Source organism: Elephas maximus, chromosome 3 (genome assembly GCF_024166365.1).
Source record: "Elephas maximus indicus isolate mEleMax1 chromosome 3, mEleMax1 primary haplotype, whole genome shotgun sequence".
Taxonomy (NCBI): Eukaryota; Metazoa; Chordata; class Mammalia; order Proboscidea; family Elephantidae; genus Elephas; species Elephas maximus.
This window is the reverse complement of record NC_064821.1, coordinates 212,159,351-212,185,680: the sequence shown is the minus strand read 5'-3', so window position 1 is coordinate 212,185,680 and position 26,330 is coordinate 212,159,351. Positions and strand designations below refer to the sequence as shown.

At 41.7% G+C, this 26,330-nt stretch overlaps 1 protein-coding gene across 4 annotated transcripts in view; it reads left to right on the top strand.

Moving 5' to 3' along the window:
* The window catches only part of FMO2 (flavin containing dimethylaniline monoxygenase 2), a 34,511-nt gene extending 11,620 nt beyond the window's left edge, over positions 1-22,891 (top strand). Inside the window, exons 3-9 of one of the 4 annotated variants that reach the window (XM_049881247.1) lie at positions 5,093-5,281; positions 9,805-9,967; positions 11,825-11,967; positions 13,262-13,335; positions 16,933-17,288; positions 19,836-19,908; positions 21,092-22,889. In XM_049881247.1, coding sequence (XP_049737204.1) covers positions 5,093-5,281; positions 9,805-9,967; positions 11,825-11,967; positions 13,262-13,335; positions 16,933-17,288; positions 19,836-19,908; positions 21,092-21,443 — 1,350 coding nt within the window. In that variant the 3' untranslated portion in view covers positions 21,444-22,889. The other 3 variants (XM_049881246.1, XM_049881248.1, XM_049881249.1) reach the window with 3 other exon arrangements.
* The last annotated feature ends 3,439 nt before the right edge of the window (positions 22,892-26,330 follow it).

Sequence of the window (26,330 nt, the reverse complement as noted above, 5' to 3'; positions counted from 1 at the left end):
TGGGATGCCTGGGCGCTTAGACTGGTGTCTTGATGGGGAGGCTGGAGGTGGACATGTGTAAGTTTAAATCACAGAATTCCAGGATTTTAGAACTAGAAGAACTTAATGGTCATCCAAGCACACCTCTAATTTTACATACAAAAATAACTAAAGCCCAGGAATGTTAAACATTTTGCCCAAGATGACATAGCTGGTGAGTAGGAGAATTAGCCAAAATTTTTAAAATGGTGGATAGCTTGTAAAGAAAACACAAGGGATTTTTCAGAAATATTAAATTTAAATGAGAGAATTTTTAATGCATTAAACCTCTGGGATATAAGAGTTTAAAATATTCTAAATTCCAAATCCTAAAAACAATGAATAGTGAAGCATTGTGAAGGTATTTTCCTACCTGGTGTTATTGTGTAGAAACATTTGTGCAGACAGTTGTTTTTTGCACAAGCCATTGTGTATATTTAAACAAGGCAAAACTGAAAGTTATTTCCCAAGTAATTATAAACTATTCAGACTTTATTAGCACTCAGTTCTGTCTTGGCACTGTATAAAAAAAAAGTATGTAAGTCTAATTGAGCATATCAATTCAATATAATGATAATCTCCACGAACACAGAAACTGTCCTGTTTGCATCTTATCTTCAACTCTAAGCCCAGGGCTTGAGCCAGAATAGACATCTGACACATATTTCTGTATTAAATCAATAAGAATCATCTTCCTTTCATAACCCTGGGCAAACTCAGCCAGTTTTACCCAGATTTGTATAAACACAGATACCTTCTTCAGCTAAGTAAATGTAGCAAGAAGCGCATATGAGCACAAATGCTCCCTTTTATTGATGTTCACCAACCTTTTAGCCCAACAATAAAGACTATAACTTGATCTTCAGAAACAGAACTGTGATGTCACCTGTGATCACTGACAAACTACAAAAGGAAATCCCCTCCAAACAAGGGTCTCGCCCTGACTGTAGAGGCTAAGATACCAGAACCAATTCTTTTCATGACTTGTAGTCCCTTAAATTTGACCTTTCTGGGGAGCCAACCATATTTTAAAGTCAATTCTTTGGTACTTGAAAAAAGCTAACGTTTTGGCTATACTAGAACAGTCAATCTTACTTTCAGTGTTTCAAAACTCTGGCTGGTTTAGTAAAATTAACTGTACTGGCCTGTAATACTAGCAACGGAGGCAAGCATTTATTGAGTTCTTATTAGACGCTGTGCTAAGCACTTTATCTAATCTCATTAAAGCCTTGCAATGACTGTTTGATACTAAGATGATTAATGAGCCCTGTTTCACAGATGAGGAAACTGAATTATGAAACTTGTCTAAGTAAACAAAGCTGTTAAAATTAGTAGAATTGCAATATCAACCCAGTCAGTCTAACTACAGAGCCCTCATGTTTACTCTGCACTACTTATAAAGTTATCTGGTCTTAAGAGAAATTATTTCTGCACTTTATGAAAAATTTCCTATTTTGAGAATCTTGTTGGATAAGAAACTTAGACATTCAGTCTTGCCAAGGCCATTATGTTCAGCGATGCTAAAACATCCAGAGGTAGTTCACAAATAAGCTTGACTGTAGTATCAGGCAATCTGAAACTACCGTTTGAAAAACTAAAAATACCATGATTTATTCATTCATAGTTCAGATCACCGTATCCTTGTGTAAGAGACAGAAACCCCTTTGTATTCTAATGTAACCCCCCGTGAATCCTAATGTTTCCTTCCACACGGTCAGCAATGACACCACAATAAACTCTAACCTCCTAGAAAGTTGGCATTCCCTAACCTGACTAGCTTTTACCAAGCCATCGAAATTTTAATGAAATTATCACCTGAGACTTGATTCTGGACTAGAAAAGTTAAACACTTTGCTTGGGAAAAAAGTATTTGACCCCTGGCCTGTGGTTAGCATGAGTGAATGAATGAATGATGAAGAAAGGGAAAGAGGGGGTGAGAGAGGAGGATGTTTACAAACAGACTTATCATTTAGCAAGAATTCTACATTTTGCTCTTAAGTGACATGATCTGATGCAAACATCATTTCAGCTTTGGTGACCCATATTAGTGCTGATAATCCCTGCCATTGGGACACAGTAACACCCAATACATGTAAAGAGCTTGGCTGGTAAAAGGGGCAAGACTTAGCAAGTTTACTTTTTTTTTTTTAACTTTAAAATCAAGTGTAACCTCCTGTACAGAGAATGCCAGAAAGCCTCTGTGTAACCTTGGTGTTCATCAAAGTGGCTACTGCAGGTGCCTTTCTTATAGTGTAGTGAAACCCCCACTGTAGCTGACAACTCTGCTGAAGCTGTACCAAAACCAAAAAAACCAAACCCAGTGCCACCCAGTCGAGTCCGACTCATAGCGATCCTAGAGGACAGAGTAGAACTGCCCCATAGAGTTTCCAAAGAGCGCCTGGCAGATTTGAACTGCCGACCCTTTGGTTAGCAGCTGTAGCACTTAACCACTATGCCACCAGGGTATAGATTCTTTAATAATAGATTCTACTTATTAAGCACATAGCATGTTCCTATTCTACAGATGAGAGGACTGAGGCTCTGGGACACTGACTCATCCAGGCTCACACAGTCTGAAAGAGACAGATTCAAACTCATGTCTGACTCCAAAGCTCAGGCTCCTCATGCTAGTCCAAGCTCCCTCTTTCAGTATTGCCAAAAAATCTAAGGAGGAATTCTAAAACTCTAGCAGGAAAATAGTGAGCTTATATGAATAATGGTAAGGGAAAAAAAATGGACAATTGACTCATTGTGGTGGCAGGATTATAAGTGAATACTTTTATTTACCTTTCTGTGGAAGAGACTACAGTGCTGTTTATGTAAGACTAAGTAATTTTTTGCAACTACAGTCATGCACCACATAACATCCATTCGGGCAACAGCCAACCACATATATGTCTGTGATTCCACAAGGTTACAACAGAATCCAGAAATCCCAATCTGAGAACAGGATGTAGTGGACATAACTGGACATAGTGGACGTAACCTGACATAATGAATACGATAGCTTCCCGCGTGCAACGTGTGTTATCTCATGTCTCTTGCATACAGGCAGGCAGCCCCCAGGTTACCAGAGAGATCCACTCCTAAGTCTGTCCATAAGTCAAATTTATAGGTAAGTCAGAACAGGTACATACAATTTATTTAGCATCAGTTATTCAAATGTTTGTCTTAGTATATAAACAACCAGCCCGTTGCCCTTGAGTCGGTTCCGACTCATAGCAACCCTACAGGACAGAGTAGAACTGCTCCATAGGGTTTCCAAGGAGCTCCTGGTAGATTTGAACTGTTGATCTTTTGGTTAACAGCCTAGCTCTTAACCACTATATATGTGTGTGTGTGTGTGTGTGTGTATCTTAACCACTATGTATCTATATAGAGAGAGAGAGTCCACATTTATATATATAGTACATATTTTACCTTTCTACACATATAAAGGAGCCCTAGTGGCACAATGGTTAAGAGCTTGGCTGGTAACCAAAAGGTTGGCAGTTTGAATCCACTAGCAGCTCCTTGGAAACCCTATGGGGCAGTTCTACTCTGTCCTATATGGTCAGTATGAGTCAGAATCGACTCAACAGCAATGGCTTTGGTTTTTTCATGCCTATAAAACACTTCCAAACCACGCAATGTTTTCACGAGCCTCACAAAGTAGTGCATTTGTTCATTGTTACGCACTATCACATGTACTTAACTCAAATTTTTAATAGTATTTATGGCAGTCCATTCTTAAGTACAAGTTGTCCGTCAGCCAGACATTCGTAACCCGATGACTGCCTGTAATTTGGTGTTCGCATGTCCAAATCACATGAAGTCCTATTTCACAGAATATGTCATGGATGTTAATGACATATGACTGTAATGTCTTCCCACAAGCTTTTTATTTCTCTACACTCCATCTGAGTCAAAAGAGCACCCATTGTTTGTCAAGATTACGCTTTAGTCTCTGCGTATGCGGAAGCATCTATCGAGGAGTTCTTGGGTAGCATTATTTAAATTTCCTTATAAAAGCCTCTTGGCTAGTATGTTGGTCTCAGGGACGCTGAATCACCATCTGTTGCTCTTTCTAAGATTTAACGTGAGGAACGCTACGCAGGGTGCACTCACTGTTGCTGGCTGTTGTCATGTCAGCCCTCAAGCCCAATGGGATGAAACACTGCCCAGTCCTGCGCCATCCCTATGACCGATTGCAGATCAGACCATTGTGATCCAGAGGGTTTTCACTGACTGATTTTGAAAATAGACTGCCAGGCCTTTGTCCTTCACTTGGCTTAGTGGGTAAGCTCTGCTGAGACTTGTTCACCAGCACAGCAACACCCACGCAAGCCTCCGCTGACAGACAGGGGGTGGCTGTGCTTGAGGTGTACTTGCCGGGAATCAAACGGGTCTCCTGCGTGGAACGTGGGAACTCTGCCACCGAACCACCAATGGCTCCTGCGCTTCTGGTACAAGACATGATAAACTGAGCGTAGCATAGCCTGTGCTGCCTCCTGTTTTACCAACACACATTCACCAATGTTCTGAATCAATTTAAGGTTCATTTGGTATCAGTGCTGTTCACCTTTATCACCTGAGGAAGGTTCACAAAGTGATGCCAGAGAGATTTACATCGATGTGAAAACTCCCGGCCCTGAAAAGTATTGTCTTACCTGAAATTCTCTGTTATGTTCTCTGATTTGTATTCCAGGATTTATCGGTTCTCAAAGAGGTGGGAAAGAGGGATTATTTAGCCTCCCCAGGGAAAGGCTAGAGAGAGGGGCTGGTTGTCACAACAACTGGCATTTAATAGGGAGAGCCCTGGGATGCTAAATATCCTGTAATGTGCCCAAAGAACTGCCCCCCCCACCCCTTGTCATAGAATTCCCAGTGAGCAACACTGAGAAGTGAAACCACCAGGCCCATCACGTAGGATGATGGAGCATATACAGTGCACCCCATCGCCCAAACATTATAGTCATACTTGAGCAATGAAGAGGATCACATCACCCAGGGGTGAGGGATAGAAAGAAGAGCAGGGAACCAAGGGATTTTTTTAACACACAATAATCACTAATTATTTTATTTGATCCTTCAGGAAAATGTTGAAGAAGGCCGAGCAAGTATCTATCAATCTGTCATCACCAACACCAGCAAAGAAATGTCCTGTTTCAGTGACTTTCCAATGCCTGAACATTTCCCAAATTTCCTGCACAACTCAAAGCTTCTGGAATACTTCAGAATTGTTGCCAGAAAATTTGATCTCCTAAAATATATTCAGTTCCAGGTATTGTATTTTAGAGAAATCAGTTTGTCTACGTTACAGTTCACTTTTAACTAGATGGTTGCTCAGATAATGACAGAAATTGTGAATAAAACAAATTATCCCAATCCAATTCTTTCTGAAAGATGATAGAAAACCCAAAAAGTAGTATCATTTTGTACCTGATATTATGGATTATATATATTAACATAAAAGAAAAAACCATCTGTTAAAACTGAAAGTTTTGAATGATGATGATACTGCTGGTGAAACTGTACCTAAACTAACACCAGCTACCACTGAATGCTCCTAGCCTTACTCCCCTTGGAGGACATAGGAATAAAATCAAACTGCTGTTTTATTTCTTACCTTCTCTGTAGAAATGGGGTTTCTTGTGGTTGTTAGGTGCCATCGAGTCAGTTCTGACTCATACGACGGAATGAAAAACTGCCTGGTCCTGTCACAATCCTTTTTATGCTTGAGCCCCTTATTGCAGCTACTGTGTCAATCCAGCTCCTTGAGGGTCTTCCTTTTTTTTGATGACCCTCTTTTTTACCAAGCCTGATATCCTTCTCCTGGGACTGGTCCCTCCTGATAACATGTCCAAAGTACTTGAGACGAAGTTTTCCCATCTTTGCTTTTAATGAACATTCTGGTTGTACTTCTTCCAGGACAGATTTGTTCACTCTTCTGGCTGTCCATGGTATATTCAATATTCTTTGCCAACACCATAATTCAAAGGCATCAATTCTTTTTCTGTCTTCCTTATCCATCCAGCTTTCCCATGCATATGAGGTGACTGAAAACACCATGGCTTGGATCAGGTGCACCTTAGTCCTTAAAGTGACATCTTTGCTTTTGAACACTTTAAAGAGATCTCTTGCATCAGATTTACCCAATGCAATGCATCATCTAATTTCTTAACTGCTGCTTCCATGGACGTTGATTGTGGATCCAAGTAAAATGAAATCCTTGACAACTTCAATCTTTTCTCCATTTATCATGATGTAGCTTATTGGTCCAGTTCTGATGATTTTTATTTTCTTCAGGTTGAGATGTAACCCATACTGAAAGCTGTGGTCTTTGGTTTTCATCAGTAAGTGCCTCAGTCCTCTTCACTTTCAGCAAACAATGTTGTGTCATCTGCATGTCACAGGTTGTTAATGAGTCTTCCCCAAACTATTCACTCAGCACATAGACTGAATAAGTATGGTGAAAGGATACATCCCTGACTCACACCTTTCCTGATGTTAAGCCACACAGTATCCCCTCGTTCTGTTTAAATGACTGTCTTTTGATCTAAGTACAGGTTCCTCATGAGCACGGTTAACTGTTCTAGAATTCCCATTCTTCGCAATGTTATCGATAATTTGTTATGATCCACACAGTCTAATGCTTTTGCATAGTCAGTAAAACAAGAGGTAAACATCTCTCTGGTATTTTTTCTGAAGTTCATTCAAAAGCAGCTGCAGCAGTATATCCATAGGGAACTGCCATAAATTCAGGCCAGATTCAAAAGAGGACAGGGAACCAGAGGTATCATCGCTGATGTCAGAAGGATCCTGGCTAAAAGCTGAGACTGTCAGAAGGATGTTTACCTGTGTTTTAGTGACTATGCAAAGGCATTAAACTGTGTGGATCATAACAAGTTATGGATAACATTCTGAAGAATGGGAATTCTAGAACACTTAATTGTGCTCATGAGGAACCTGTACATAGATCAAGAGGCAGTTGTTCGGACAGAACAAGGGGATACTGATTGGTTTAAAGTCAGAAAAGGTGTGTATCAGGGTTATATCATTTCACCATACCTATTCGATCTGTAGGCTGAGCAAATAATCCAAGAAGCTGGACTATATGAAGAAGAATGGGGCATAAAGTTGGAGGAAGACTCATTAACAACCTGCAATATGCAGATGACACAACCTTGTTTGCTGAAAGTGAAGAGGACTTGAAGCACTTACTGATGAAGATCAAAGACCACAGCCTTCAGTATGGATTACACCTCAACATAAAGAAAACAAAAATCCTTACAACTGGACCAATAAGCACCATCATGATAAACGGAGAAAAGATTGAAGTTGTCAAGGATTTCATTTTACTTGGATCCACAATCAACACCCATGGAAGCAGCAGTCAAGAAATCAAAAGGCGCATTGCATTGGACAAATCTGCTGCAAAGGACCCCTTTAGAGTGTTGAAAAGCAAAGACGTCACCTTGAAGACTAAGTTGCACCTGACCGAAAACATAGTATTTTCAATCACATAATATGCATGGGAAGGCTGAACAATGAATAAGGAAGACCAAGGAGGAATTGGCATCTTTGAATGGTGGTGTTGGTGAAGAATATTGAGTATACCATGGACTGCCAAAAGAACGAACAAATCTGTCTTGGAAGAAGTACAACAAGAATGCTCCTTAGAAGCAAGGATGGCAAGACTGCATCTTACATATTTTGGACATGTTGTCAGGATTGATCAGTCCCTAGAGAAGGACATCATGCTTGGTAAAGTACAGGGTCAGTGAAAAAGAGGAAGACCCTCAAGGAGATGGATTGACACAGTGGCTGCAACAATGGGCTCAAGCATAATGATTGTGAGCACGGCACAGGACCAGGCAGTGTTTCGTTCTGTGGTACACAGGGTACCTAACAACAACTCTATTTCAAGAGCAAGTTTCAGCATCTCTTCTGACATCCATTTTGGCTTTTTCTTTCTTTCTTGTCTTTTTAATGTTCTCTTGCTTTCTTCTTGTATGATGTCCTTGGTATCATTCCACAACTCATCTGGTCTTTGGTCATTAGTGTTCAAAGCATCAAATCTATTCTTGAGATGGTCTCTGTATTCATATGGGATATTCTCAACGTCATACTTTGGCTCTTGTGGACTTGTTCTAATTTTCTTCAACTTCAACTTTTATATGAGTAATTAATGGTCTGTTCCACAGTCGGCCCCTGGCCTTGTTCTGACTGATGATATTGAGGTTTTCCATCTTCTCTTCCACAGACGTAGTTGATTTCATCCCTGTGTATTCTATCTGTGAGGTCCACATGTATAATCACACGTATTTCACCACATGTTGGTGAAAAAGGGTATTTGCATGAAGAAGTAATTGGTTTTGCAAAGTTCTATCATGCAATCTGTGACATTGTTTCTATCACCAAGGCCCTATTTCCCAACTACTGATCTGTCTTCTTTGTATCCAACTTTCACATTCCAATCACCAGTAATTACCAACGCAGCCTGATTGCATGTTCGATCAATTTCAGACTGCAGAAGTTGGTAAAAATTTTCAGTTTCCTCCTCTTTGGCCTTAGTGGTTGATGGGTAAATTTGAATAATAGTCATAATAACTGGTCTTCCTTTTAGGCATGGGGATATTATCCTATCAGTGACAGCGTTATACCTCAGGATAGATCGTGAAATGTCCTTTTTGATGATGAATGCAACACGATTCCTCTTCAATTTGTCATTCCCAGCATAGTAGATCATATGATTGCCTGTTTCAAAATGGCCAATACCAGTCCATTTCAGCTCACTAATGCCTAGGATGTCGAGGTTTATGTGTTCCCTTTCATTTTTGATGACTTCCAAATTTCGAAAATTCATACTGAGTACATTCCACATTCTGATTTTTTACATTCCACATTCTGATTAATGGATGCTCGCAGCTGTTTCTTCTCATTTTGAGTTGTGCCACACCAGCAAATGGAGGTCCCAAAAGCTTGGCTCCATCCGTGTCATTAAGGTTGACTCTATTTTGAGGAGGGACCTCTTCCATTGTTATATTTTGAGTGCCTTCCTACCTGAGGGGCTCATCTCTCAGCACTATATTAAATAATGTTCAGAAACAATACACACTGAGAAAAAAATATTCTCACTCAATATCTTGAATTTTTATCTCCATTTCTTAAACGAAGCAGACAGGCAACATTTATGTACTTAAAAAAAATCAATTTAACCGTCTTATAGAAAGTAAGCTATATAAACAAACCCAAGGACCAATAAATCATTTCATTCAAATGAGATGAGAAACTATATTGCCAACACAATGTTCTCTGTTTTAATAATAATAATAATAAAATGTCAACAACTGCCATTTGTGGAGAGCTGGCAATGTGCCAGGCACTATGCAGAGTGCTTCACATGAAATATCTTCTCTCAAGCAGAGTCCACATAACCACTGACCATGTGGTCACAGGAATGATTGACACGTGTTTTGTATCCTTGCCTTCCTTTTCTTTCTCTCAAGTCCTTAATCCATACTTTACACCCTTAACAGGCTGGTTCCCACTGTTGAGTCAGGCCTCTTACACAAAGCAAAATAACTTTAGAGCTAATTTTTATAAAACAGCCTAGCTCTCTACCAAAGAAGAAGGAGAAGAGCATGCTCAGCAGTCTCTGCCTTAAGTGGCTTGCAGTGGAGTCAAATGAAATCTCTACAGAGTTAGACATTACACTTCACCCATCCCCACTTCGAGAACATGGTAAAAGGCCCATATTATGCCCAGAGTAATCCTGAATGATGCACTCTCTGTTTGTTCAAGACAACTGTCCTCAGTGTGACAAAACGCCAGGATTTCTCATCCTCTGGCCAATGGGAGATTGTTACCAAGAGCAACGGCAAGGAGCAAAGTGCAGTCTTTGATGCGGTTATGGTGTGCAGTGGCCACCACATCCTACCTCACATCCCACTGCAGTCATTCCCAGGTGAGGCCCACAGCGTGCCCAGGTTTAGAGCATGTGTCCAGGTACTTTAGACACAGTTTGTACTGAGGGGCAGGATTAGCAGCTGGGACTTGGCGTAACATTAAGGTCAGCACAGAGCAAGAAAGGAAAAACTCCAAACATTACCCTTGTTTCTACTGACCTTTTTGAGTCTTCGTTATACAGGGAGTTCGGCTAGCTTGCTTCAAAGTTGCTAAATCTTCTGCCCGAATTTCAGAGAATTCTCACCCAAATTGTTGGAGAGGCCCAATGTGCCTATGTTGGCCTTTTTCTATCCTGCCAAACACCTGTGACTTTGTTACATCCTTGGAGGCTTTTCCCTGGAGCCATGTCCATGGACAGGGGTTGCCGGGGAGAGTTCCTAGAAATAAGGGTTGCTACAAGACAGTGATGAGGGAGGAGAGGCAGGCAGCAATGGAAACCCCGTAGCCGTCTGTCCTGATGTCCCCAGGCCCCTCCCAAGGCTCTAGAGAAAAACATCTAAAACAGTGGTGTGCAAGCCAGGCCTCAATTAGAATCACCTGTGGAACTTCTAAAATTCCTGATGGCTGGGACCCCACCCCCAAAGATTCAATTGGTGTGGGGTGGGCCTAGGTCAAGTAAAGGTTGCCCAAGTGATTTTAATATACAGCCAGAATTGAGACCTGCCGATCTAAATGAAGAGTGGTTCCTAAACTTTAGCATGGCATCAGAATCACTTTGTGGGCTTCTCAAAACACAAATTGGTGGGGCCCACACCTAGCAGTTCCAATTCAGTAGGAGTAGGCGCTCAGCTACTAACCAAAAAGTTGGCGGTTCAAACCTACCAGCTGCTCCGCTGGAGAAAAGACCTGGCAATCTGCTCTCATAAAGGTTTACAGCCTGGCAAACCCTGTGGGGCAGTTCTACTCTGTCCTTTAGGGTTGCTATGAGTCAGAATCAACTCAACAGCACTCAACAACAAGTTCCCAGGTGAAGGTGATGCTGCCGACCCAGGGACCACACTTTGAGAACAAATCCAAAAGTTCTTTCAGAGGAAAATACTTTAATAAAGTCAAGTATTCCTTGAAAGTGTAAAAACGGTACACACAAAAGGGCACAGAAAGGCTGGTCTGTGATTAACCACCGGCTGTTACTGGTGGTGCAATGATTAAGCACTGGGCTGCTAACCAAAAGGTCAGCAGTTGGAACCAACCCACCAGCTCCATAGGAGAAAAGACCTGGCAATCTCCTCCTGTAAAGATTACAGCCTAGGAACCCCTATGGGGCAGCTCTACTCTGTTTTACAGGGTTCCTATGAGTCGGAATCAACTCGGTGGCACACAACAGCCATTAATGACTTACTGCAACCTGAAGACCATTTCTCAATTTTCGTGTTCCAAGTTTTTAGTTTAATAGAGTTCTTATTTGCTTTTGCAAAATAAGAATGATAAATATCATCCTAATTACACAGTTGCAATAACAGCACTATATAAAGTATTTAAGAAATAGTTAAAAGAATATACACTAAAAAAAAAAAATACACTACATGATATTAAAGTATTATGCAGTCCAAAAGTAGGCAAAAGTGGATAGTCAAAAGCCACCATCTGACTCTCGTAATTCACCAAAAACCATTTGTCTCTGTAAAAATATATGCTACCCCCTGAAATCATCTCCTTTGGTCCTGTGCCATATGCATAACCTAGCATTTCTTACGTGTTTTTTACTTTGAGGTTGCTGGTTGGTCTTGCAGCGGGAAAGAGGAAGAACAAAAGATTGACCCCAGAAAGGAAGAGTTGACACAATGTAGTTTTACTGAAATTAACTTGACATAGTTGCTTACTCAGAAGTTCATGGACTTGTCTCTTCTCCTTGAAGGTATCGAGAGGTTCAAAGGCCAGTACTTCCATAGCCGCCAATACAAGCACCCAGAGGGATTTGAGGGGAAGCGCATCCTGGTGATTGGAATGGGAAACTCGGCCTCAGATATTGCTGTGGAGTTGAGTAAGAAGGCTGCTCAGGTGCGATGCTCTCTGCTTACCTCGTACCATAGAGGAAAGAGGAGGGACACGTTGGAGAACCCCAGCCACACAACTGAGGCTCCGTTACTCATTAATTGGTTATAGGTTGCCCACCGTGGTATCATAGGAAACCTGGAAGTCAAGAGGCCAAAGTTTACCTCCCATCTCTGCTACTAACCAGCCATGGAATCTAGAGCAAGCCATTTCATTTCTAAATGCGGAGTTTGGACCTGATGACTTTCAGTATAAAAAGGCCTTGTTTCTACCCAGGGGGCTTAATGAGGAGTTGATCTGCTCATATTTTGGGGGTGCAGTACAGTGGTTAAGAGCTCAGGCTGCTAACCAAAAATTCAGCACTTTGAATCCACCAACCAATTCTTGGAAGCCCTATGGAGCAGTTCTACTCTGTCCAATGGGGTCTCTGAGTCAGAATCGACTCTGTGCAACGGGTTTTAGAAGTTTAGTGCATACTTCAATTATATTTGAAATGTGGATAATCCTTGATTACTGAAGGATCAAAAAAAGAAAGATTACATAAATAATAAAATTCCTGACCAAGATTATACGTATTTAGGTGCTCCCTGAGGTCTTCCAACCTCTGTCAGCTTTGCACCTGCTCAGGAATGACACCAGCTGAGCTACCAAGGAGGCAGATAGTATGAAATGTAGGTCATGCTGATAGAGAAGACTGGAAATAACAGAAAATAAAATGCTTCTGGAAGGACAGACATAGGCAAAGATGGAAAAATAGCTAAGGTTCCTTTCCCCCAAACATTCCCTCTCTCCAGGGCCCTAAACCCAGGAGTCCTCTCACTCTCTCACTAGCCTCCTCACCTGGTAGCTTCTGGCCACATGGGACTGACCATGGCCATGACCCACAACTCCTCACCTGGTAGCTTCTGGCCACATGGGACTGACCATGGCCATGACCCACAACTCCTCACTTGGTAGCTTCTGGCCTCATGGGACTGACCATGGCCATGACCCCACAACTCCTCGCCTGGTAGCTTCTGGCCTCATGGGACTGACCATGGCCATGACCCACAACCAGCAAACTTTCCTGTCCTGAGTCTCAGGTCCCCAGGGCCCAAGATGCCCAGCAGTAAATGTGATAAGTAAACATGGTTTCTCCCCACCAGGTTAATAAAGGGGTTACAGTGGCACTTCCCAATGCCATCTAACAGCCAGTGCCAACCAGGGGACCGAGCAGGTCACTGATACCAGAAAGTGGGATACTAGACCCAAGGGATCCTCACCCTCTTTGTGAAAATAAACCAATTTTCACTTTTCAAAGCTTCAAGACCTCAGTGTGAAGAGCAAGTGGGGAGGCACTTACAGTAGAGTCCTGGAGCACAGCAGAGTCCAGAGGTGAGAGGAATGGGAGCAGGTGGAGCCACTGGCTACAGTCTCCTTCCTGCTGGGAACACCTGCAAAGCTTGAGGCAGGAAGTAGGATGGAGTAAGACGTTAGGAGCCAATTTAGCAATTGCCCAAGTGAAGATTCCTGCTTGACCACTAGATGTCGTCAAGTCAGTGATTTGGACTTAGATATTCCAAAGAGATCGAATCTTGGCTTCCAGGAGCCGATGCCTTACATGGGTCTTGCTATGTAAAAATCCTGCCTATTAACACACTCGGCTGCTAACCAAAAGGTTGGAGGGTCGAGTCCACACAAAGTCCTGGTGATCTACTTCCAAAATTCAGCCACTGGACACCCTATGGCGATCAGTTCGACTGTGACATACGTGGGGTCGCCGTGAGTCAGCATCAACTCCACAGCACCTGACGGCTTACGGTGCCATATGCCCCCTCCCCTAGTCTAAATTTATAAAGTAATAGTGAGCAATGCTTATCATTTGCCAGGCAATCTTTTAAGTACTTTACATATATCATCTTACTTAATCCACAAAATAGTCTCCCATGAGGTAAGTGCTATTACTACCCTCATTTTACCAAGAAAGAAACTGAGGCAGAGAGGTTGAAATTTACTCACCCAAGGTAACACAGCTAATAAACGGTGGGCTGGGATTCAAACCGAGGCAGTATGGCTCCAGACTCCATAATGTTGAACTCTGAAGTGGATCCATTTGCTTGCAAAGTAAATCTCATATGAAGCTGTTTATCAAGGACAGCCAAAATCAAATAACTCAGAATGGTATGCAGATATGGGGCAAGCAATTCAAATATACATTTTGACAGTGGGGGGAGTAACAGTAAACTCAGTAAAATATACATTTGAAGAGATTTAAATGTATATGATGAGAACAAGAGAAACTGAGTAAACAAGGTAAAGAACCCAGCTGGAAGGAAATTCAAATGTGCACTTGAAAAGAAAGACAATTGCAGTATGTGTTCAATTTTTAACTTTTACAATATGTAAGGTCGTTTTAATTATGGAAGGGGGCTGATTTTCCTTGTCATTCCTCCTCCACGGGTATACAGACTCATATGTTTATGCCTCTATAGTCATTAGGCTATCATCATGCATTTCCAACCATTGTAATTAACATTTCCAGTGATTGTAATTGCTTCCCTTCACCAGAGGAGAAACTGGAGGCAGGTGGACCCGGTGAAAGGAGGAAGAAGAGCCTTTCTGTAAGCAGCAGCAAACCAGGATTATAAACATGGTAGACTTGTGGATCCTATCATCAGTACTGGCCTAGAGATTTTTCTCCTGTCTCCGTGAAGTGCTCAAGATTTTGCTATAGACTGCACTCTGTCAGTTACACAACACTGACTTTTATCATAAAAGCTAGATACCCCCTTTTATGATAAAGCCACCACAGAGCAGTGAAAACTAGGAGGTACTTCACTCTTCTAATCTTAGCTTTTACGGGGTCATACATGTGATACATCACCAGCATAGTAGATCACTCCCAAATGAGACAAATGCCCTAAATTCACCTGCATTCTTTTTTGCTTACCAGGTGTTTATCAGCCTCAGACAAGGGTCCTGGGTCATGAGCCGTATCTCTGACGATGGCTATCCTTGGGACGTGGTGTTTCACACCCGGTTTAGCTCCATGCTCCGAAATGTCCTGCCACGAATGGTTCTGAAATGGATGATGGAACGGCAGATGAATCGGTGGTTCAACCATGAAAATTATGGTCTTGAGCCTCAAAACAAGTAGAGTTTTTTAAATTGTTTTACAGTATACTCATTGGTAAACAAGGTTGTCCAAAGGTGCCTGTCTTTGCAAAACTCCAGATTGCTAACATGATGGTTTGTACTACAACCTAGAATAAATATCATATAGATCCTGGAGTTTGAATACTAAGTTTGTTCTTTGTGCCTTCCAAAAAAAATGTTTAAGGAGAAGTAGAGATGTTATCAGCTGCTCCAGAAAGCAGAACTAGGATGATCGAATAGAGCTTTACCAATACCCAAAGCTGTCCAATCCTGGAGAGCGCACCTTTGAGAGATTGTGACCTGCCCTTCAGAGAAGGTATAGAGATTCTTACTTGGGATGAAAAGTTTTTCTAGAATCCCTCTAAGGTCCTTCCTACTCTGAGCTTTCATGGTCATGATTTACATTGAAAGTGCAGGAAAAATGTGCCCCAAATTCTTGAACTGATTGTTTATACTTTGTCTTGTGTTGTTTTTTAACGTTTTATTGTGGTTTGGGTGAAAGTTTACAGAGGAAATCAGTTTCCCATTCAACCATCTATACACATTTCGTTTTGAGACAGTTGCAGTCCCCTCAATGTGGCAGCACTCTACCCACTTCCTCCCTGAGTTCCCTGTTTCCGTTCACCCATCTTTCCTGCCCCTTCCTGCCTTCCAAACTTTGTTTTTGGGCAAATACTGCCCTTTTGGTCTCATGTGGTTACACGTTCCTCACAGACGTTATTGTTCACTTATAGGGCTGTCTATTGTTTGGCTGAAAAATGATCTCCGGGAATGGGTTCAGTTCCAGGTGTGAAGGGATTCTAAGGGCCATAGCCTCAGGGTTCCACTAATCAGATTGGTAAATCTGGTCTTTTTCATGAATTTGAACTGTGTTCTACATTTTTCTCCCACTGCGTTCAGGACCCACTGTGAACCTGCTCAGAGTGGTCAGCATGATCATTTATACTTTGGCAACTCTGTACACCATCAGAGTTTTTCCCATGGGCAGCTTTGCAGCTTTTGAGAACGTACTCGTTGCTTCTTTCCCAAAAGGCAGATATCTCTTGATCTCAAAGTTATACAGTGGTGAACTTGGAAACACAAGCAACATGGTTGTTTATTTTTCTTTAGTTGATAAGACTCATTCCTTTTAAAAAAAACAGAATAGCGATTTGATGAAAGGGCATCTTTCGGCAAATACCATGTGACTGTGTATTCTGAGATATAAATTGCAATCATGTGGCACGTATTACTTTATAAAAGGGAAATGGTTCCCAAATCTACAAAAAAGGGAAACGCAGAAAAGTCAGCAGATCGTGCTCCATTATTTACACAATCATAAACACAGTCACCAAGGCTATCTGGGATCAGCAAATAGCCCAAACCTAGTTGTTGTATATATTAACTTTATACTGATTCCTTTAAAAGCTTCAAAACTAATAGAAATTGACTTAATTGTGATCAGATAAAGTTGATACAAAACAGCAACATAGTTAAAAATGGTGGGTAGTATAAGACAGTAGAAACATCAATGGCCAGAATTATCTTCAAGTGAAATAATAACCACTAGAATAACCAGGGATTGATCATAGGCACTGGCATTTTGTCTAAGCCCCTGGGAGTATCTCCCTTTTAGAAATGTCTTTTATTTGCCTCATCTACGTATTTCCCTCTATTTTTTGAGGGGAGTGGTAAGAGAAAAAGTCAGGTAATTAGGTTTAGGACAGGCCAGCTAGTCAAGTTTTACGGATTTTTGAGAAACCCCTCAATTTTCAGAGCCACCCCAAAATAATACAGAGAGGGTTCAGGACTCCTCAGCAAAATGATTCTTCTGGTGCTTTCTCCCGTGTATCTCAGATACCTTATGAAAGAGCCAGTAACGAATGATGATCTTCCCAGCCGTGTGCTTTACGGAGCCATCAAGGTGAAATCAAGAGTGAAGGAGCTCACAGAGACATCTGCCATTTTTGAAGATGGAACAGTGGAGGAGGACATTGACGTCATTATCTTTGCAACAGGATATACCTTCTCTTTTCCCTTCCTTGAAGATTCATTTGTTAAAGTAGAGAATAATATGGTCTCTCTTTATAAGTACATGTTTCCCCCTCACCTGGAGAAGCCAACCCTTGCGTGCATGGGCCTCATCCAGCCCCTTGGTTCCATTTTCCCAACCGTTGAACTTCAAGCTCGCTGGGTGACGAGAGTTTTCAAAGGTAAGGCAAGTGAATGACCGAGGGCTTCACAGCTCATTGGGTTCGCTCAGTAATGATTTTAGGTAAGACAGTTGTGGTCAACCTTGGCTGCTGTCACAAGATTGATGAAGAATTCAGATAACAGATATAGAGATATAGTAATAAACACCCCAAATCATCCTTTCAAAGCATTAGTTCAGAGAATTTCAACTGGCATAAAATTTTAAGTATATGCTATACTTTCTTTGAATCATGAGAGATCAGATTAAGAAGGAAAACATTTATGTCTCCTAGTTTTACCTATATGGTGTTTATAAATTCCTCAGAACGTGTGCAAATCGAGAGATCTAGGCCTAGTTCATACTTAACTCCAAATTAACTCTTAATACCTAAGCAGATCCCTACAAAGTTATAGAACTGTTGAAAGGTTTCTGTCTGAGCATGTGTAGCACTTCACTCTCCCCAGCAGCCCATGATCCCCCCACCCCCACCCTGAGTTCAATTCAGCTCAACAAAAACTCACTGAATACCTAGCCCTGTGCTGGGACCTGGTAGGATAGAGAGAAATTTAAACAGATCCTTTCAACATAGCATGGCAAGTGCTTTGATAGAGGAATGCATGGAATGCTATGAGAATAAGAGAAAGGGCACTTAGCAACAGCAGAGTGAGATAAGGAGAAGGGAGGTAGTCAGGCAGGAGTTGCTGGGGGGCTGAGCCTTCCAGGTGCAGAAAAGGGAATCGCCTGAGCAAAAACACAGAGGCATGCATTGGAGAATTACAAGCTATTCGACATTCCTAGAGCTCAGTGAACAAGGTGGAGAGGAGTGACAGAGAAACCTTGGAGAAGAAGAAAGAGCCAGAACACAGGAGCCTTGTAGGCCATACTAAGGAGCTTTGAATATAAAATGTAGACCAGTTCTTTCCCAAATCTGGCTGCACACAAAAATCATCTGGTGGGCCTGTGGGGATCCTGATTAAGTTTGGTATGAGGTCCTGAAATCCGTAATTTAGAAAGCTCCTCAGGATATTTAGATGCACAAAGGAGCCAACGAGGAGTTATAAGTAAGCAACAGATGTTATCAGAGTTACATTTTAAACAGACTATTTCAACAGAGGTTTTTGTTACCTAGCTGCCATGGAGTCAAGTAGATTCTGACTCATGGGACCCTATGTGCCTATGTTTTGCAGAGTAGACTGCTCCATAGGGTTTTCAAAGCTCTGGCCTTTCAGAAGCAGATTGCCAGGCCTTACTTCCAAAGTACCTCTGGATGGGTCTGAACTGCCAATTTTGGGCTAGTAGTAGAGTGCAGTTCAAATCCGCCAGGTGCACCTTGGAAACTCTATGGGACAGTTCTACTCCATCCTATAGAGTCGCTATGAGTCGGAATCGACTCAACGGCACTGGGTTTTGTAGTAGAGAGCTTAACCATTGCACCACCCAGGGAGTGTAGAAGATAAATATGAGAGGGAAAAAGATTGGAGGCCCAAGACCAGTGAGGATATGGCTACACTACAACATAATGCAGCCTGAACCAGGGTAGAGAGAAACAATGGAGAGCAGAGATGTTAGAAACAGTTAAGGATAAAATCCACTGGACAGATCGACTGGTTCCAAGTGGAAAAACTAGGGGTAGAGTCCAAGATGACTCCCAGACCCTTGGCTTTACAGACTGGGTGGATGGCAGTGCTGTGAACAGTGAGGAGACACAGGGAAGAAGGTACACGTCTGGACGCGGGAGGGCTTCATTGATGAGCTCAGTTTGGGGCTCATTGAACCTGAGGTTTCTGATGGCTCCTTGTCCTGGTTGCCTAGTGGCTAAGCACTTGCCTGCTAACCTGAGTTTGACAGTTTGAACCCAGCAGTCGTTCCGCATTAGGAAGATGTGGCAGTCTGCTACCTTAAAGATTCCAACCTCGGAAAGCGTGTGGCGCAGTTCTGCTCTGTCCTATAGGGTCCCTATGAGTGAGAATTGACTTGACAGCAACTGGTTTTTTAGTCATATCCAGGTGCTACTGACTAGTTTTCAGCATAAGTCTGGAGCTCCAAGGACCTTGTTGACTTCAGGTGGGATCACAAGCAAGTTCTCATCCCCACTACCTTAGTCCAGGAGACCTCAGCTCGCACAAGGCTAACTTCAATAACCTCTTAACTGGTCTCTCTGCCTTCAGGCTCACCTCCCTGGGGGCCATTTTTCCAAAATTCAGCAACCAGAGGAATCTTCCCACAACACACACTAATCTTGTCACTCCCTGCAGGAACCCTCTGCCAGCTTTCCATCACCCTCAGAATACAGTCCAAGCCACCAGACACGGCTTCCAGGCTCCTCACACTGCGATAATTCTCCAGCCACTTCCCTTAGCCCTCTCCACCTCATATTTATGCTGCAGACTACAACGAAGGCAGCCTCCCAGACAGGCACAAAGAAGGGCGCCCCTTGGAGCTCAACCCTGCAGCCCTGACTGGCAACATGATTAAACACTTAAAGTGTAATGTTAGGAATTAAGTACCTGATAAAGCAACGACATGAAGTCAGACCCACTACTCACACCAACCATTTGTTTCCTAGGCTTGTGTACCTTGCCCTCAGAGAGTACTATGAGGGCAGACATTATCACGAGGAACGAAAAAAGAGTCGACCTGTAAGTATGTTAAAAAAAAAAAAAAAATCTTAACATAGAACGGTGTTTCTCAAAGTGTAATGATCCAGCTACCTATAAGAACCACCTGGCTTCTTGTTAAAAATGCAAATTCCTGGCCCACAACCCAGAGCAGCTGAGTCAGAATCTCTGGGGGGTAAGGCTGGAAATAAGCTTGACTGCTAACCAAAATGCTGACAGATCAAATCTACCAGCCGCTCCCTTGGAAACCCTGTGAGGCAGTTCTACTCTGTCCTGTAGGGTCGCTGTGAGTTGGGATTGACTCGGTGGCAATGGGTTTGGTTTTTTGGTTTATCTTCTTTCTAGATGATTCTTATACACGCTACAGTTTAAGAACCAACTACTTAATGCATAGCAGTTGTACCAAAACAGGCCCTTTTTCCTTGACTTAATTTCATTTCAGTTTGATGTGACGCTGTGTCAGATTCCACTGCTGTCTCTCAGGCCACCCACACTTGTGGTTAAAGATGGAATGGGGGTGAGGAGGGTGGGGAAGAGGTGCTGATGGTGGCCTGAGTGTCCCTGGGAAGCTAGCTGGGGGATCTCCCATAAGAATAAATTAAAAGGTATCGGTGTGAAGTGAAGGTTCTGGAATTGATAGTTTGTGATATGAATTCTGGTTCAACAGTAATCAACCACCTTTGGAAAGTTGGGTCTTACATCACAGGAATTTTCCAGCCTGTGTAGGAGTTTTCCCATCATCAGTTAGAATTCTTCTTACATGTGTTGACCAGATGCTATATGCCAGCCAAAGTGCCAGGTACTTAAATAATTTAACTGGCAAATATTGAGCATATTCTCTGTGCCAGGCACTGAGCTAGGCTTTCATAATGCATTATCTCATAAATCTTTACTGCAATCCTAAGCATTTTATACTTCCCTAGAGACTTGCAGCTGCTTAATAAATACCAAATAAAAATCATAGTCATTAATTTGGCCACATTCCTAAAAGTTTCATGAATTTGCAACTCTTCATCTTACCGCCTACTTTCTGTCCGAGGCATGGGCCTTCCAATGGAATAAACTGACTTTCCACTGGAGATACATTCAAAAACTCATTTTCACTCCCTCATTCCTTTATTTTTTCAGCAGCTATTGAACATCCAATATGTTTATTTAACTGAAAATGTTTTGTGAATCTGCCTTTTTCATTTTCTTTATTAAGATTTGGAGAGAGCCAAAGCCAGATTGTACAGACCAATTACATTGACTACTTGGATGAGCTCGCCTTCGAAATTGGTGCTAAGCCAGACATCCTCTCTTTCTTGTTAAAAGATCCTAAACTGGCCGTGCAACTCTACTTTGGACCCTGCAGCTCTTATCAGTATCGCCTAGTTGGGCCTGGGCAGTGGGAAGGAGCCAGGAATGCCATCTTCACTCAGAAACAAAGGATCCTGAAGCCTTTAAAGACTCGTTCTCTGAAGGCATCCTCCAATTTCCCGATTTCCTTCCTGTTGAAAATCCTTGGGCTCCTTGCAGTTGTTGTGGGCTTTTTCTTCCAGCTACAGTGGTTCTAGTCTGTCTGCATAAAGCTTTTGGATTTGTCAGTTAGTACCTTTTAAGGAAAAACAAAAAAGACAAATATTAAATCTACATTCCAAAGTTTAGAGTTAGGAGGGACAGAGTGAGAAGGGTAACTGTGGAGAGTTAGCAGAATTTGGTCTATACGTAAAATCATAAACTGTGTCATGGGATTCCTTTGCCATCCTACCCTTCCCTCAGGCTAACTAAGCTCTCCAAAAAAGAGGACAAAATAACACTGGCCCAGGTAAATAGTACTGCCAGTTCTGATATATGGGAATCATGTAAAAAATGAAGTATACAGAACAAAAAGCAAGTCCACGGTTTAAATTATTGGATAGTTTTAATTGTGGGTCCATATTTAAAATCCTGCATGATGTCCTTGGTGGTGTTTCTGTCTGGACTCTATTTGGTAACAAAGGTCTCAGATTTAAGTCATGATCCATTTGCCTGGGAGAGGGGGTCACACAGAAATACTGGAGAAAAATTAAGAGGCTAGACTTAGAAAATAGCAATGCGCAGATTTTTAGAGCCTCATACTGAAAGCTGAACAAATAGCCACATTTCTTATATCTTGACAGAAACACTGCTGTAAAAATAAACATGCCAGAAGAGCTAGCTGATACATATTTAGCACTTAGCATGGACCAGACATTGTGCTATATTCATATTATATGTATTATTTCATTTAATTCTCATAACAATCCTGCGAGATGGGTACAACTGGTATACCCATTTTACAGATGAAGAAACTGAGATTTAGTTGGGTAACATATCCAAGACCACACAGCTAGTATATGATGGAGCTGGGATGGAACTCATGTCTTTTAGAAATGAAGATCTTAACCTTACCTCATAATACTTACTTACAAAAATTTCCGTTGTTGATAAAGTACTTATTAATGGACTGTTTTATTCATATTCACCTATATGTTACTTTGGAGGCTCTTCACACAAAAAACAGTACTCTTGCAAATCTGATCTAATTAATTTTATTTGTAATTTTTGGGTTTACATTCCACCTGGACCTAAAAAGCATTTGAAGGAATTTACAATAAAAGATGTTGTTGTTATTGCTCCAACTCATGGCAATCTTATGTATAACAAAATGAAACATTGCCTGGTCCTGTACTGTCTTCATGATGTTTGAGCCTATTGTTGTGGCTATCGCATCAATCCCTCTCATTGAGGGTTTCCCTTGTTTTTTGGTGACCCTCTCTTTACCAAACATGATGTCCTTTTCCAGCAATTGGTCTTTCCTGGTGATGTGTCCAAAGTAAGTGAGTCAAAGCCTCACCATCCTTACTTCTAAGGAGTACTCTGTATTTCTTCTCGGGCTGATTTGTTCCTTCTTTTGGTAGTCCATGGTATATTAAACATTCTTCGCCAACACCACAGTTCAAATACAATAAAAGGTATCTATACATTAACATTTAAGATAATCGTGGACATTTTGAAATAATAAAAATTAAGGGAGAAAAGTATACCTCCCACACAGGTGAAAAGCGTTACAAGGATTGAACCTTGTATTTAGGTCTAACCTTACAGATACCCAAAACCAAAAGCCAAATAATTACATAACCTTTGTCATCTGATAAAAGCACTCCAGTTTGTTAGAAGAACATTTTCTGAAAGCAACAAGTTGAATTGTCAATGGACATGGAACAAAATTGTAGATAATCATCTGCCCTTTCCACGAACTATGCTTTGCGGGATAGACTCTGCCTTGAGCCCCAACATACCTCATTATTGACCAAGATCTTCAAAGAGAGGGCGACTGTCAGAGATGTTGAAGATTTAGCCAAATTTCTTGTTTCTCCAAAGCCTTTGTGAACACCGAACTTAGTTTTGGCCTGGATTTCTCCCTCAAGGCCCTACAGCAATGTGGTGGCAAACTCTTTGTCAGCAGAAATTTTTCTTTAGAACCCACTGAGATGGCAACACCATCTGAATGCAAGTTTTGTTTTCATTGCTCCTGTAAGTAGATTCCTTTGAAGAAAAACTGCAGGTGGCATACATACTTAAACTCAGTGCCATCGAGTCAATTCCGACTCATAGCGAAAATACATACTTAGTTCTTGATAAAAACTGATTACTTTGTTAATTATTAAGGATTATTTGTAAGCTGTTGGTGGTTCAAACCCACCAGCAGTTCCATGCGAGAAAAGATATGGCGATCTGTTCCTGTAAAGATTACAGCCCAGGAAACCCTATGGAGCAATTCTGCTCTGTCATATAGGGTCACTATGAGTCAGAATCGACTCAGCAGCACACAACAACATATTAATAATAATAATTTATCTAGCCCTTATGGGGGGTCAGTGGGCCAAATCCAGCTCACCACCTATTTTTGTAAATGAAATTTTATTGGAACACACCTGTCTTAGTTATCTAGTGCTGCTATAACAGAAATACCACAAGTGGGTGGCTTTAACAAAGAGGAATTTATTTGCTCACAGTTTAGGAGGCTACAAGTCCAAATGCAGGTGCCATTTCTAGGGGAAATCTTTCTCTCTCTGTCAGTTCTGGATTAAGGTCTTTGTTTCCTCTCAGCTTTTGCTCCTGGGGGATCTTCACGTGGCTTGGCATCTCTCTTCCCCCATCTCTGCTTTGCTCCCTTGTTTAATCTCTTTTATATCTCAAAAGAGATTAACTCAAACACCCTACACAAATCCCATCTCATTAACATAACAAAGACAACCCATTCCCAAATGGGATTATAACCTCAGCCATAGAGGTTAGGATTTACAACACGTATTTTGGGGGGACATCATTCAATCCACAGAACACCCGTAGCCATTTGTTTACGTGCTGTTGTGTCTGCTTTCAAGCTACAAAGTTGAGTAGTGGAGTTAACAGGCAGAGTTGAACAGTTGCAACAGAGATTGCATGACCTACAAAGTCTAAAATATTTACTATCTGGCCCTTTACAGAAAAAGTTTTCCAACCCTTGCTTTATAGCAAGCTGGTATCGTCTTATTTGTTTGCATAATTTGTCTCGTCTCGTCATTACTACCCAGTGAAGTAGCTATGGCTGTTATCCTCCCCTACAATGGAAGGAACAATGTCAAATGGATGCTGAATCAGTGGGGAAAAAAGCTCCATTAAGCCCAAATCATTATTAAATTTATATCCTTCAAACATTTTAGAAAGAGGATGATCTCTTGCAATCTTTCCACTTATTCTGACACCCTCTCGAAAACATAAATAGCTCATTTCCAGAGACCACTGCTTCTGAGGTTGATTCAAGGCTTAAAGAGGACATTCAGCCTATCCTACTACCTCCATACTTCCCGAAACTTGAAGCCATCCCAGACGACCTGTCTGAGGTAGTTTGTTTCAAAATATGACCCACAGACCTGCTACATCAGAATAACTCAGGGAGCCTGTAAGACTGCAGATTCCTAAATATAACTTCAATAATAAATCCAGACCTATGGAATCAGAATCTCTGTTGGAATCTGAAAAGCTCCCCAGGAAATTCTTGTGCACATCAAATTTCAGAGCCACTGGTTTGTGGTCTCTGCAGGAAAGCTGCTTTCAGAAATAAGGCCATGATATTTTCCACTCATCAGGGCCAAATCCCTCCTTAGGTTCAGCCGTGGGGCTTCCTGCTGCATCTGGCAATACTTGCTCTATTCCTGCAAAGGATGTTCAGTTGGTTTCCGCCTTCCACAAAATTCCTTCCTGGAGATGGTCTCCTTCACTAACCTTTGGTTCTATCTATTCTCTGTAGGATAGCTCCTTGGTATTCTTTACCAAAAGTATCCTATTTGTTCTTTACAGGAAGAAAAAAGTGAGATGTTTCTAAAGTGAAACACTAGGACCTTGATATGTAAGAAAATTGCAAACAATAATTTCAAATGATAAAGATTTTTAAAGCTTATCCCAGGAAGAATCCAGCATCTGCATTAGAATGAGAATGGCATGAGAAAACTCTGCCTGACAATCAGTTTTTCATCTTGAAGATGCTGCTGTTGTTGTGTGCCATCAAGTCGATTTCAATTCATAGCAATCCTATATGACAGGGTAGAGCTGCCCTATAGAAACTTAGGCTGTAATCTTTATGGGAGCAGATTGCCAGGTCTTTTCTCCCATGGAGCTGCTGGAAGAGTACGAATCACCGACCTTTCAGTTAGCAGCTGAGAACTTAACCACTGCACCACCAGGTCTCCTTCTGAAGATGCTGCTATTGACCTACCATCCCCAGGGCAAAGCTTTTGGCTATTTCCCTGGAGGGGGAACGCGTTTACCATGAAAAGTCCTCACTGTCTAGCCCAGTCTGCATTAGGGCCACTACTGTGGATCAGTGATGCTAATAAGAGAAAGTCTCCAGAGATCGAGTTGTTATTAGAGCTTTGAAGTGACTCCTTCTGGTTGGAACCCCTGCTGAGAATTTGCATTTCCACCCCAGATACACTGAATAAGAATCTACAGTTTAACAAGATCCCCAGGTGATTCTTAATGTATAATAAATTTTGAGAGCCACTGCTCTACTAGTGGTTCTCAGTATTGGTTCTTAACCAGCATGCCTGGGAACTTGTTAGAAATTCAAATTCTCAGCAGGGGCTCTAACTGGTTCGAAGCCCTGGTTCTTATTAATAGGGGTCGTCTAAGAAACAGATGCCAGAATGGGGTTAAACATGCAAAGATTTCATTAAGGGACATGGCTGTGGAAGAAAAAACAGAAAGGGAGCTAAGAGTCATCAAACCTCAATGAAAGTCTGACCCCAAGTGAAGGCAAGAGGGAAGAAAGGCTGGGTGGGAACACCCCAGAACGCTGTGTTGTCTAAGAAAGATGCTGCAAAGTCATTGGAGGGTCCTCAAGCCAAAACTAGCCATCAGAGGAGTCCCAAATCCCTCATGAATGGGTCACTTCAGTT